This window comes from Nuphar pumila, chromosome 8 (assembly GCF_984573655.1).
Source record: "Nuphar pumila chromosome 8, dmNupPumi1.hap1.1, whole genome shotgun sequence".
Taxonomy (NCBI): Eukaryota; Viridiplantae; Streptophyta; class Magnoliopsida; order Nymphaeales; family Nymphaeaceae; genus Nuphar; species Nuphar pumila.
The window spans coordinates 124,027,492-124,040,678 of NC_143256.1; the positions used below are offsets into that span (position 1 = coordinate 124,027,492).

General features: G+C 36.8%; 1 protein-coding gene across 1 annotated transcript in view; it reads left to right on the plus strand.

Annotated features, from left to right (window-relative positions):
* Positions 1-12,389, plus strand: part of LOC149830576 (NADH dehydrogenase [ubiquinone] flavoprotein 2, mitochondrial-like) — a 34,494-nt gene extending 22,105 nt beyond the window's left edge. Inside the window, exons 3-9 of the mRNA XM_090015856.1 lie at positions 1,953-2,069; positions 4,368-4,445; positions 10,377-10,482; positions 10,643-10,689; positions 11,561-11,638; positions 11,722-11,787; positions 11,990-12,389. Of these exons, the coding sequence (XP_089871982.1) occupies positions 1,953-2,069; positions 4,368-4,445; positions 10,377-10,482; positions 10,643-10,689; positions 11,561-11,638; positions 11,722-11,787; positions 11,990-12,097 (600 nt within the window). The 3' untranslated portion in view covers positions 12,098-12,389. The remainder of the gene's footprint in view (positions 1-1,952; positions 2,070-4,367; positions 4,446-10,376; positions 10,483-10,642; positions 10,690-11,560; positions 11,639-11,721; positions 11,788-11,989) is intronic.
* The last annotated feature ends 798 nt before the right edge of the window (positions 12,390-13,187 follow it).

A 13,187-nucleotide genomic window follows, 5' to 3' on the forward strand; every position in this document is an offset into this window, starting at 1 on the left:
GATTCATTTCCTTCTTTATTGTTTTCCTTCCTTTTAATAAACTTCTGAGCGCATTTTCCTTTCGGTAGTTTGTTCTTTACACACCATCATTCACTTCTTTCATCATCTTCCTGTTGTGCGCATCCAGCGTTGCATCAAAGGCTGCATCAATTGGGCAAGAGATCTAGATGAAAGAAGATCCATCTCGAGGTATTGTATATTTGTTGGGGGCAATATAGTCTCGTGTTCAAGCCGAAAACAGTTGAATATCAAACCATGACGGTTGCTTCTTCTGAATTGACATGGATAAGAAACTTGTTACATGCCTTAGAAGGGAAAGTTCCTAGATCAGTTTTATTTTGTGATAATCAAAATGTCATCAAGATTTCATTGAATCCCGTGCATCATGGAAAAACCAATCATATAGAAATTGATCAGCATTTTATCAGAAGCAAGATTGAAGATGAGGAACTTGAAGCCAAATTTGTTGGCTCAGAAAATCATATTGCAGACCTTTTCACAAAGGGTTTAACGAAGCAGATTTTGGTTTTTGAAATCCAAGTTGTCCATTGTGATTACCATGTACAACTTGAGGGAGGATATTAAGAGATAACATTGATGGATATGGGTTTTGGACCCAGATCCAGATTCGTATTCCATATGTCAGTGTATTTTATTATATTTTTATTCTTTCCATTATTGCCCTTTAGTTATAATTGTGTATTGTATTGGATATTGGCAGTTTTTTAATTTTTCATATGTTGTAATTGCTTTCAATACATAATGTAAAGGTTCACACGATCTCCTCATTGGAATCGTGATTCAGCAGCACAACCTCTTTCTGGTTTCATCTTCCTCTACTTCTTGAGATTGCTTTGGACAATAGAAAGATAGCTAAATCTTATACCAGACTGCACTGTAGTCCACATAAAATTCGTGCTCGACTGCTGATAGTTGTATGAAGTAATGGCTCTCCAAAATTGTGGACATTTACCGAATCATGTCCTTATGTTACTCCAGAAGCAAGGACTCATGATGCAGGAGCAGGAGCGGCACTCGTCCAGGTCCATAAGAACCAACTAGATCTATTTTTATAGTTTTGGAATTTTCTTTTATTTAGATCTTTTGTAATGGATATCGGATCCAAATACTTTATCCATATTCCAACTTAGTAGTTTGTTAGGATTAACAGGTTTCTTAATTAATGTTTATAAAAAATAGGTATGTTTGGTCTACTTGGATTAGGTTTCTTCTCCTATAAATATTGGGGAGATGTATGGATGAAAAGGAGTTCAATTTAGAATTAAGCATTGTTTATTTCCATTTATTTCAATCATTTCTGCAATTTTCTTGAATTTCATTTTTTTCAATTTCCAATTGATCTAGTTCATCTCGTGGTTGGGTAGAATTTCCTGCGATCTTGGGTTCCAAGATTGCATCAACTCAACATAGAATTTTAATATGTTTTAAGACCAAGAGGATAAAATTTTAATAAGAACAAAATAAAATGTTTCCAGTTTAGGGAGAAAGTTTTTTACTCAAGAAGTGCTCATTGTAAAGCATCTGATCTTCATGCATATATGCTCAGAAATCTATGAGCAGCACCTGTTAAAGAAAGTACGAGGAGATGAAAGAGCAAGGAGAAGACCTGGTCGTGACCTAATAGCAGTACAAATGTGGTTGTTTTAGACCGAGAGTTTTACTTTTGAAAAATTAGCAGCATGCTGACTGAAGGGTTCTAATTGCTTTGTGTGATAAGAGTGCAGTTCATTGATGGTCTTATTGTTTGGTTCAATTATTTGTCTGGATTCATGTTCAAAATCCCTAGTTTAGGATTGTTTCTTTTTGCAATTTCTTTTTCGACTTTAAGATGTCTTGGATTCAATCTGGATTTTTGTATTTCTTTGAAAAAGTATTTCATGCATTGTAACACCAAATTTCTATGAAATAATAAGTTTGTCATATATATTTAGGTCAAGGAGATATTATCACATTATCCTTCCAATTACAAGAGGTCTGCTGTTATTCCACTATTGGATCTTGCACAACAACAGCATGGAGGCTGGATACCAGTATCAGCCATGAACACGGTATTAGGTCATGAGATGTTTTTTTTACTCATCAATTAACAGTGATTCACCTGCATTATAGAGTTCTCTTTTTGGCACACGACATCCTTGAAGTGAGTTTCAGTTGCCTGTAGTTTTTGCTATCTGTCATTTGTAAATGTAAATGCTGAATGTGTGAAATTTTGGTTGGTTTTCATAAAATTTCTGAATATTGTACTTGTTTTCTTGACTACGTAAAAGAGGATTTGCAGATACATCCTTGGAGAACAATGAAAGATTGTTTTGGCATCATTAATAATTAAATGTGTGTACAAAGACAACAAGAGTGAAAGTAAAGCACCTTAACTGTACACCTGGCCTGCATAAGTAGAAAAATGACTTCAAAGGACCAAGTCCCTGGACATTTAATCATGCCATAATGGGATGACAGTACTCCAGATCTTGAATTTAAAATTGCTTTTAGTTTCTTACTGGACCAGATGAAAGTTGAGGTTGAAGTATTTTCAGACTGAAAAGAGGGTCTCTTTAAATATACAGAATGTCTCACAATGAATCAAAAGATTTTTACGTTCAGCTAATAGAAATTGAGTAGCAAAATTAATATAGTTTTCATAACTGATGGATTCGTACATGTTATATCATCTATATATTAATATGGAGTTATGCAAGTTTATCAGGACGTGGAACTATGTAATTTCTCCAAAATATTTCAAACTTATTCTAGGGAGATGCCCCTGTGCTATTCTCATAAGAGTGAATATCCAATTTTGGCTCAACTAAGGATATAAGAAATACAATTGACTATGTTGAGCCTATTCAGAGTGTGCAGCATCAGTTCTATGTCCCATGTATTGCTGTCATGGGTAAATCCACATGTCATTCCCACTGTAAATGAGTGAGTGATGGCTGAAGCTGACATCTTTAATACCTCTTTAAATTCCAGTACTTGGTTTTCTCTTATTTGGTATATTCACAGAGATTCAGTGTCTAGCTGAACTGATTATGTTACTAATTTGGCCAGACGATTGCAAAACATGTATTCAAAAGCAACAGTTTGGGGAAGGCAGACTGCAAAGAAAAGCTAGAATAAATGCTGCATCTAAAATCATTAACTCTAACTAACATGCTAAAGTTCACGAATTTCAACAGCAAAAGCCACATGCTTGTTCATCTGAACAAGAAGCACTTACTCAACCATGCATGTAAAGTGTGCCACAATTAGAACTTGAGAGGACAGACGAGTCAATATGGCCTAAATTTGAGTCAGAATCCTGTAGCATTCATAGTCATGACCTAATCTCATTTCTCAGATAGACCATATCATGATTACGTGGATTACATATTTCTCAAAGTCATGGACTCAACTGAAGCTGATTGAGTCCATAGTGGCCCAATCCAATACACCATTTCAAGTCATGTGTGTTCTTTTTGAGTTGTATTGATGGTTAAGATAGATCCAATTGAGGCTGACCCATAACTTTCTTACAGCAAAATTAGAAGAGCAATTTCCTGTAAAATTATTCTCTTGAATTGAAAATCGCAAAGCAAAAAAAAAACAGATTCAATTCAGGCAGATGCAAGAGATCACTAGGGGAAGAAAAGAATTTGAGATCACACTGTAGGCATGAGTACATGTCCTTGGTGACCGAATAATAATAGCTTCAGTAGGATTATTTGAAAGTAGCACAATATGATTGCAACTTGAACAGAGTGCTAGACTTAATTTGAATCTATGGAAGAGGTTATATTATTAAATGTTGCCTGATCTTGACACAACTATATGGTACACCTGAATACAGCTCAATACTTGAAAAGTGTAAAGATTTTAGTTTGTAAGGATAAGCAATCATATTGAATGCGACTAAGGCTCTGTTTGGAAACAGGTAGCTGGGATGAGAATTAATGTATTTGGTAAAAACTTGGTCAAACTACCTTTGTGGTAGTTGTTTGGAAAATGATAGTTGGGATTGGAGTTTATGCATTTGGAAATTTGTATTTGCACTTGAGAATGGATTTGGTAACTGCCACCTCTAGCCACCTCCTAGAGGTGGTAGCTGCCAAATCCTGGATTTGGCAGCTGGCATCTTGTCAAATGCATAAACTCCCTCTGGCTACCAGTTTCCAAACAGAGCCTAAGGGTAGGATATTTATCTCAACATCTGGACAATGTGTGACATGCTCTTCTTTTTCACTTTTCTTTTAAAAAAAAATCACTAAATGGTGCATATATTTCTTCTTTAGATAATTTTCTCCTTTCTTCCATTATTTATTTATCAAATCATGCAATACCTCCAATCTTACCATTTTGGGGTCATCCAGATTGCTAAGATTATTGAAGTAGCTTCTATCCGTGTGTATGAGGTCGCCACATTCTACTCCATGTTCAACCGTACAAAGGTAGCTGCTTTGTTTGCCCCCCTCTTGTTTCTCACTGAATACACTGATCCTGCCTCTAATGGAATCTATGTATGTGTAGGCACCACATAAAACCTGTCGGTGTGGTGCATATGTGTAGGGATGTAAACAGGCCGGATTCAGTTCGGATCTAAGCATTGCTGAATCCGACCTAATTAGATATTGCCTAATCGGATTCAGACTAGGATTAGAATTTGGATGAAGAAAAGTTGTATAATCGGATGTGATCCATATGTAACCAGATCGGATTACCAGCAGATTCAGGCCAAGTTCAGACTCAATAATAAAATTACCTAAAAATACAAGCAAACCTCAACGCATTTATTATAGGGATGCACGGCTATGTAGTTTTTACTTATGAATTTATGACAATTTTTGTAAAAAGTGTCAAAGAAAAGACATGGCTGAAGCTCTAAAATTGTGCCTCAGTGTGTTTATTTCATTCTAGAACATTTTGGATGCACATAGGCATGTAAAAATATCTCCAAAGAAATGATGTGTACTACAAGCACAAACTCCACAAAGGGATACGTGGACAAAGACACACGAAGAACACTTGAACAAAAGTACACAAAGGTACAAAAAGAACACTTGAATGCAAAAGATTGAATCCATTGAACAAGTGGAGCACAAAGGCTCCCAAAACAAAGATAAGAGAGAGGGGGATTCACGTCTACCCCCTCCCTTGGACTTTTGTCAAAAAGAGAAAAGAAAAAGAAAAAAGTAAAAAGAAAAAGAAAGAAAGAAAAGAAAAAAGGAAGAAAAGGAAAAAGAAAAAGGAAAAATAAATTACATACATATTCATAAGTATGAATATGCGTAAAAATAGTGAAATGACAGAAATGCCCTTGGGGCTACATAAAGTATATATATATACACGCGGTGATACAATTTAACACCCTCCAAACTTAAGGCGTGTGACCGAAAGTTTGCCAAGAAGAAAGTTAAATATGGGAGAACAAAGTGCCTTTGTGAAGAAATCTGCCAACTGGTATTCTGAAGTCACATAAGGGAGGTCTATGATCTTCTGCAAGAAGGCTTCTCTGACATAGTGGCAGTCCATCTCAATGTGCTTGGTACACTCATGAAATGTGTTATTTTTAGCAATATAGATTGCACTCTTATTATCACAACACAATCTTGTGGGTCCTTGGATTTGTACTCCCATGTCCTGCAATAATTGATGAATCCACACAATCTCCATAGTCGTGGAGGCCATGGCTCGATATTCTGCTTCTATTGATGAAAGAGACACCTTCTGTTGTTTCTTGTAACTGAAGTGGGGGGATGCTGGAATTGGCTTACAATATGTACGGCATGAGATATGTCTGGTCGTGTGATACTAAGATACATAAATGATCCCATTAGCTGCCGATAGGGAGTAGGATTTTTCAAAGGAATCCCATCATCACTCTTCATTTTTTAGCCCACAACTTCAGGAGACTCAAATTTTGTCGTCTATAATGCCAGACCTGTCAAGAATCTCACATGCCAGTTTAGTTTGAGACAAGAAGTAACCTCTATGAGAGTAAACAACCTCAATACCCAAAAAATATGTCAAATACCCTAAGTCTAACATTTCAAACCTTTCTTTTAGAGTGGATTTGATATTTCTGATTCTCTTAATATCATTACCTGTTATCAGCATATCATCAACATATAATCAAACTTTTTGATAAAAAGAGTAGTGTCAGTATAACAAGAATTGAATCTAGTCTCAACCATTACTTCATTAAATCGATCATATCAAGCCTTTGGAGCTTGTTTTAAACCATATAAGGCTTTTCTAAGTCGAAAAACTTTACCCTTTGGTATATCCATGACAGGAGGGGCCTCTATGTAGACTTTTTCGTTTAGGTCCCATTCAAAAAGACATTTTTAACATCCATTTGATATATGTTCCATTTTTTAATTGATGCAATAGTAATTAAACATCTTACAGTGACCATTCGTGCCACAGGAGCAAAGGTTTATTTGTAATCAATACCATATTTTTGGTTATATCCTTTTGCTACTAGTCGGACCTTATACCTTTCAAGAGTCTCATTACTCTTGGTTTTTACCTTAAAGACCCATCTGCATCCTATTGTCTTTTTTTCTTCAGGAAGAATTTGAAAATCCCAAGTTTTGGCTTTGTTAAGGGCTCTAAGTTCATTATCCATTGTATCTCTCCATTCTAATCTTTCTTTAGCTTCTTCAAAGTTTCTGGGTTCTTCATACGAGTGAATGGTACTAAGACATGCCCTATGTTTTGGGGAAAATGATTCATAGGATATAAATCTAGAGGGATTTCTCCTAGGTCTTTCAGTTATTCGTAAGTTACTAGTTTGAGAAGGCTCACTAAATTCACTATATTTTTCCATCGCACTTCTAAACGTATTCCTATCCCTATGTGTATATGTAATTGGTTCATTTACTAATTCGTCTATCAGTTGAACAGACAGGGGAGCTCCATCATCTATGTTCTCATTATTTGTTTTATCATCACTAAAAAGATCTTCATTCCTATTTAGTAATTCAAATAAAAAAGAGTAATCGGCATTATCGGGAAGAGTTTTATCCTCCTCAAAGCCACTTTCATTTTCCAAAAAAGTGACATTTCTTGAGACATGCAGTTTATCATTTTGAATGTCATAACACGTAAATCCTTTTTGTGTTTCTGAATATCCAAGAAAAGCATAAGGAATAGCTTTAGGAGACAACTTACCATTTTTATCAGTGAGAACAAAGCACTTGCAGCAAAAAATTCGTAATCTATTATAATCAGGTTCCTTTTTATATAAAACTTCAAAAGGAGATATTTGACTTAAATTTTTAGATGGAAGACGATTTATAAGATAAACAGATGTCAGGGCAGCTTCGACCCAAAATCTTTTTGGAATCTTTTGAGAAATAAGTAGAGTCCTTGTAGTTTCAATAATATGTCTATGTTTTTGTTCGGCTAAGCCATTTTGTTGTAGAGTTTTGGGATAAGACTTTTGATGAATGATCTCATTACTCTCTATATAGCTTTTAAAATCATTTGAGAGAAATTCACCCCCAGAGTCAGTTCTAAAAATTTGTAACTTCCTATTGAATTGGGTTTGTATCATTACATGAAAACTCTTAAAAGTGGAAAAAACTCCGTGCTTATGCTTTAGAAAATATATCCAATTGTATCTCGAATAATCATCAACATAAATAACATAATATGAAAAACCTCCCTTAGATACTACGGGTGTCGGTCCCCATACATCCAAATGCACAATTTCAAAAGGCTTAGTTAAAAATATAGATCTTGAACCAAAAGATAAGCTTCTCGTTTTTCAAAGGATACAATCATTACAACTGAAATTTTCTTTACATAACGTTTTAGCAAAATGTATATGACAAAGCTTGTCAATATTTGGATGCCAAAGGCGTTTATGCCAAACATTTATATCCTTAGGTTGGGCAATGTTACAAAAAGAAGGTTTTGGAATTTGAAGAAACTCCATAAAATAGAGGTCACCCTTCCTAGAGCCTTCCCCAATCAACTTCCCGGACCGGCGATCCTGTATCCAATATTTATTTGATGAGAATTTGATATCACATCCATGATCCGAAAGTTGAGAGACGAAAAACAAGTTCAAATTTAATTTTGGAATAAATCTAACTTTATGAATAAAAAAGTCTTGTTTTTCATAATATCCAATTCCTTTAATTTCAAGAGAATCCCCATCCGCAGTAAAGACAAAGGATGGTGACAATTTTTTAGAGTAGTTGGTCAGTGCAAAAGCATTTAGAGTCATATGAAAGGATGCACCCGAGTCTAATAGCCAAAGAATCTTACCTGGAGTAGAGAAAGAGGATATGGCGGCTCCGGAGACAGATCCCTTGAGGAGTGGTTGAAGAGCTTCAACAATTTGATTTAGAGATAGAGTGACATTGTTGGAGGTGGACGGTGCCTCCTCCTTGATCGGTTGAAATGTTGTCGACATTGCCACCATCTTTTTCCATTTAGGACACACGGGTTTTATGTGCCTCGGTTCCTTACAGAAATGATGCACGATCTTACTGTAGTCTCTTCTTCCATATTGTCTATTATTTTCTCTCCCTCCTTGATTCTTGTTGAAGTGGGGAGGTTTATAAGGTTTGACATTGCTTCCCGGTCTAGATATAGCATAAGCTCCTTCATCCTCATTCTTAGAGGGAACGGACAACACATTTTGATTGGTTTTATTCATTCCCAATCTAGTTTCTTCTTCACTTAATTTAGTAAGCATATCCTCTAAAGGTGGAGAGGAAAAAAAAGACAAAAGAGAGGATCTAGTTTGTTCGAACTCGGGTCTAAGCTCGTTTAAAAATTTGATTGTTTGTGCCTTAATTCAATTGCCTCTCCACTCCATTTAGGTTCAAAGAGAGCAAGTTCATCCCAAATGGCCGATAATTCAACAAAATATTCTCTAACTGACATTTCTCCTTGTTGAAGAGTCAATGCCTTCTTCTGAAGGTAATATTTATGGGACAAGTCTCTTGACGTATACATTCGTTCAAGATACTCCCATACTTGATATGCTTTTTTGAACTTCAATATATTGGCATTAATCTTTGTTTCCACCGAAAAGAAAAACCACGAAAGAATTTTGTAGTTTTTCATCTCTCACTCTTCATGCCTTTTATTGTATTCCTCAAAAGCTTTTTCTCTTTCTTCACCATCAAGGACCTTAATTTCACTTTTCTCAATGACAGTGATTTTAGGTTTGGGTTCGGAAGTAGTTCCTTTAACATTATCCCCAAAGACCCTTACCTTTGATATGAGCCTCCATATTCCCGGCCCATACATGATAATTAGATCCATTTAATTTGAAGCCAAGAGAAAAATGAGTCTTTTTCACCCATTAGAGAGAAAAAAAAAGAGAAGAGATGCGTACCACAATGAGATTTAAGGTCCTACTTGATGTAGGATGCTTCTAAAATATTGAATGAAGAAAAGAGTCTTCACCCCAATCATCAAAACTTGAAGGCATGCTTTTCGAGGCACCCAATAGTGAGAAAAATTACACGATCTTCTTTTCTCTCAACCAAGCTCTGATACAATGTAAAAATATCTCCAAAGAAATGATGTGTACTACAAGCACAAACTCCACAAAGGGATACGTGCACAAAGACACATGAATAACACTTGAACAAAAGTACACAAAGGTACAAAAAGAACACTTGAATGCAAAAGATTGAATCTATTGAACAAGTGGAGCACAAAGGCTCCCAAAACAAAGACACAAGAGAGAGGGGGATTCACCCCTATTTATAATACAAGAGGAGACCAAAGGAGGGGCTCCTACTAGACGTTGGAGCCCCTCCAATGGTTAGAATTCTAACAGTTGGACCGTTGGAGGGGGTCCAACGTCTACCCCTCCCTTTGACTTAGGTCAAAAAGAGAAAAGAAAAAGGAAGAAAGAAAAGAAAAAAAGAAAAGGAAAAAGAAAAAGGAAAAATAAATTACATACATATTCATAAGTAGCGTAAAAATAGTGAAATGACAGAAATGCCCCTGGGGCTACATAAAGTATATATATATATATATATATATATATATATACACACACACGAGGTGATACAATTTAACAAGGCAGCCAGTGTGTTTCTCGAAAATATTTTTAAATGTTTAAATTTTCCCAACATCAAATGTCCTTTCGGATTCTGTTATTAAATCAAATCCCATACCGAACTCGATGGGTCAATACCGAAGCTGACCTGATTAGCTATTCAGATGTGAAAACTGTTACCAAACCCGATCAAACAGGTTTGGGTCGGTTGGATATCTGACCCAGACACATTGTTGACATCCCTAGATGTGTGTGCGTGTATGAGAGAGAGAGAGAGAGTAATATCACCTGCTTTAGTGTTACACAACTGCATTAGAATAATTTACTTTTTCAGTGAATTGTGTAGGTTGGTAAATATCACCTTTTAGTGTGTGGCACAACTCCATGTATGATACGTGGTTCTCGCAAAATAGAAGCAGCATTGCTGGAACACCTTGGCGTGAAGCGCAATGGTGGGTATTTTCATGGTAGAATATGTGATTCATTTGATTATACTTAACATCACCAGTTCCATCATGGCAATGATTGTAAATGATGGTGCTGATAATGCTTTTGATTGATTTGCCAAGTATAGGTTTTTTTGTCAATAACTCGTCCACTATTATGCTGCAGAAGTAACAAAGGACGGACTGTTCTCTGTTGGGGAAATGGAATGTATGGTATGAGATTAGTGTTACCTTTTCATGTTTGACTGGGTTGTTAGTCATTTTTGGCAAAGCTGCAAATACTGGTTTCTTTATTTTGAACCCTATATCACGTGGACACTGGTGTATGTGTGGGATGCCTCCTTGGATACAGTGCACATGAAGCATGGATTTTCGAAAAAGATGATTATAAGGGTGTGTATGTGTGTACGTTTTCACCTCTACAATTGTGTTGCAGATGAACTAACCATGAAATCAACAATGTACGGTCAACTACTAAACAATGAAATGGTAAATTGAAGCTACAGAGCATGTCAACTATCTAAATGCAGGAAAAAGAAAAAGTGCTGAAGTGCAAATGAACAATCTTGTACTCAGTTAAGCATCGCCTGACTAAAATTTGGATAATTTTTGGTCAGGTACATATTGGCTGTGCCCAACGAAGTGTTGACCATATTTAGCTGTACATATGGTTGCACTCTGAGTGTCACGCTGTGTCTACGATGACGACGAGTGCTTGGGCCTTTAGTACTAAACAAACTTGACACTGTTTTCTGTAACCAACCATATTGAAGGTTGTTCGTGCCATGTCAAATTGTGTTAACACAAAGTACTTTGGGCCTGAAAATACCCACTTTACATACTTTGGACCATAACTTCTGGCCATGCTGCTTGCCTGGATCTATGTAGTTTAAAATGATACTGTGATAGCATACTGTAGCCTTGGCAACCCGTGAATGTGCTTTTCTAATAGTTGTTAAACTTCATGTGTGACAAATCTGTTATGAAAGCAAAGGTGTTGGATTCAGGGAACGTTATTGTAGCCACTAAAGCAGGGATATGTGACTGGTACCATGTTTTGACCATCATTGTTGATCCTCCACAGGGATGTTGCGTAAATGCTCCAATGATTACTGTAGCTGACTACTCCAAGGGTTCGGAAGGATACACATACAACTATTACGTATGCAATTTCTTCATTTGCTTTACATGATAACTAGGTACACATGATAATACCTGTAGATCTCTAATTTCTGTTTTGTACAGGAAGACCTCACACCGAAGCGAGCTGTTGAGATTGTTGAGATGTTGAGAAGGGGAGAAACTCCGCCTGTAAGTAAAGATTTTCCAGACCTTTGTTTAATGTGCTTCACCTTTGTCTATATATCACTTGTTCATATTGAATGATAATTAAACTTTAGATTAAACCTTTGGTAAATGCTTCTCATGATTGGTCAGCATAGGATGATTATTGGCAGTTTCCTCTTAACCACTACCATGTCTCGATGAGGTTTAATTATTCTTGTTATGTCAGGTTGGTACACAGAATCCGGAGCGTATCAGAAGTGGTCCAGCAGGTGGCAATACAACTCTGCTTGGGGAGCCAAAGACACCACCGTGTCGGGACCTTGATGCCTGTTGAACATGCAGCGACTTGCTTTTCGAAATAACTATTGAGAGCTTTGGTGTATTATGATGATACACTGAGGAACGTTTTTCTGAATAACAGATTCCTTGAGCTGATCTCTGCTGGAAATTCTCTGGCTTGATATAAAATTTGTATAACTTTTCCTCATTCTGTGCAGAGGCATTGCTTTAGTTGTACCTCCTGTTGAAATACTAAAATCAAGTCTATTGGTTTTCTGAATGGCTAAGATAATCTCTGAGATTTGCAGCTTCTAGCATCTGAGACTAATCTATTTAGCATTTTCATGATTTCTATGGCATTCATGTTTCCAATATCGGTTGGTTATCTCTCAGCAAGGGTTTAAAGTGTTGCTAGATTTGATAAATTGCAACTTGGTTTCGAGTATTAGGCTTACCAGTTGCCATTTTATCTTTTATGGCGTCTACAGAGCTTCCACTGAGAATGAGTAGTATGGCAAAATCCACGGCTTCCTATGGTTGGTCACATCCATGCGTCCATGATCTTCTATATGGAGGATGCTCAATATTTGACATCTTTTTGGTTCAAGGCGACATAAACGACTGTTAACGGGGCGTTTGTCTCGTGGAGGCATGCTCTGCAGGAGAGTTTTCCTTCGTAGACAGCAAGTTTTATATATATATTGATAGGCAAGTTGGGATTAGGCAGACACGTACCAGTTATACAATCATAACGTTCGGATTCGAAGTTGCAACTTGCAACTTCCCAACACAAGGTGACGTGCACTCACTGATCCTACCAGACAAGCGGAGACCCCGTTGGTTCAACCCACATAATTTTGCATTAACGGAGGACCTAAGGCTCTGTTTGGGATCGGTAGCTGGGATGGGTGTTTATGCATTTGAGGAGGTGGTAGCTGCCAAGTCCATCTTTTATTGTAAATACAAAGGAGAAAGGGCCTCACTTCCCATCCCAAATGCACAAACGCCCAACCTAGGGTCGAGATTCCAACGGGACCACCATGGGAGTTTGACCAAGATTTTGCCATGAGAACACCAAATGCATAAACACCCCAGCACCGAGATTCCAAACAGGCCCTAAACAATTCCGAAGAAAATCATTCCAG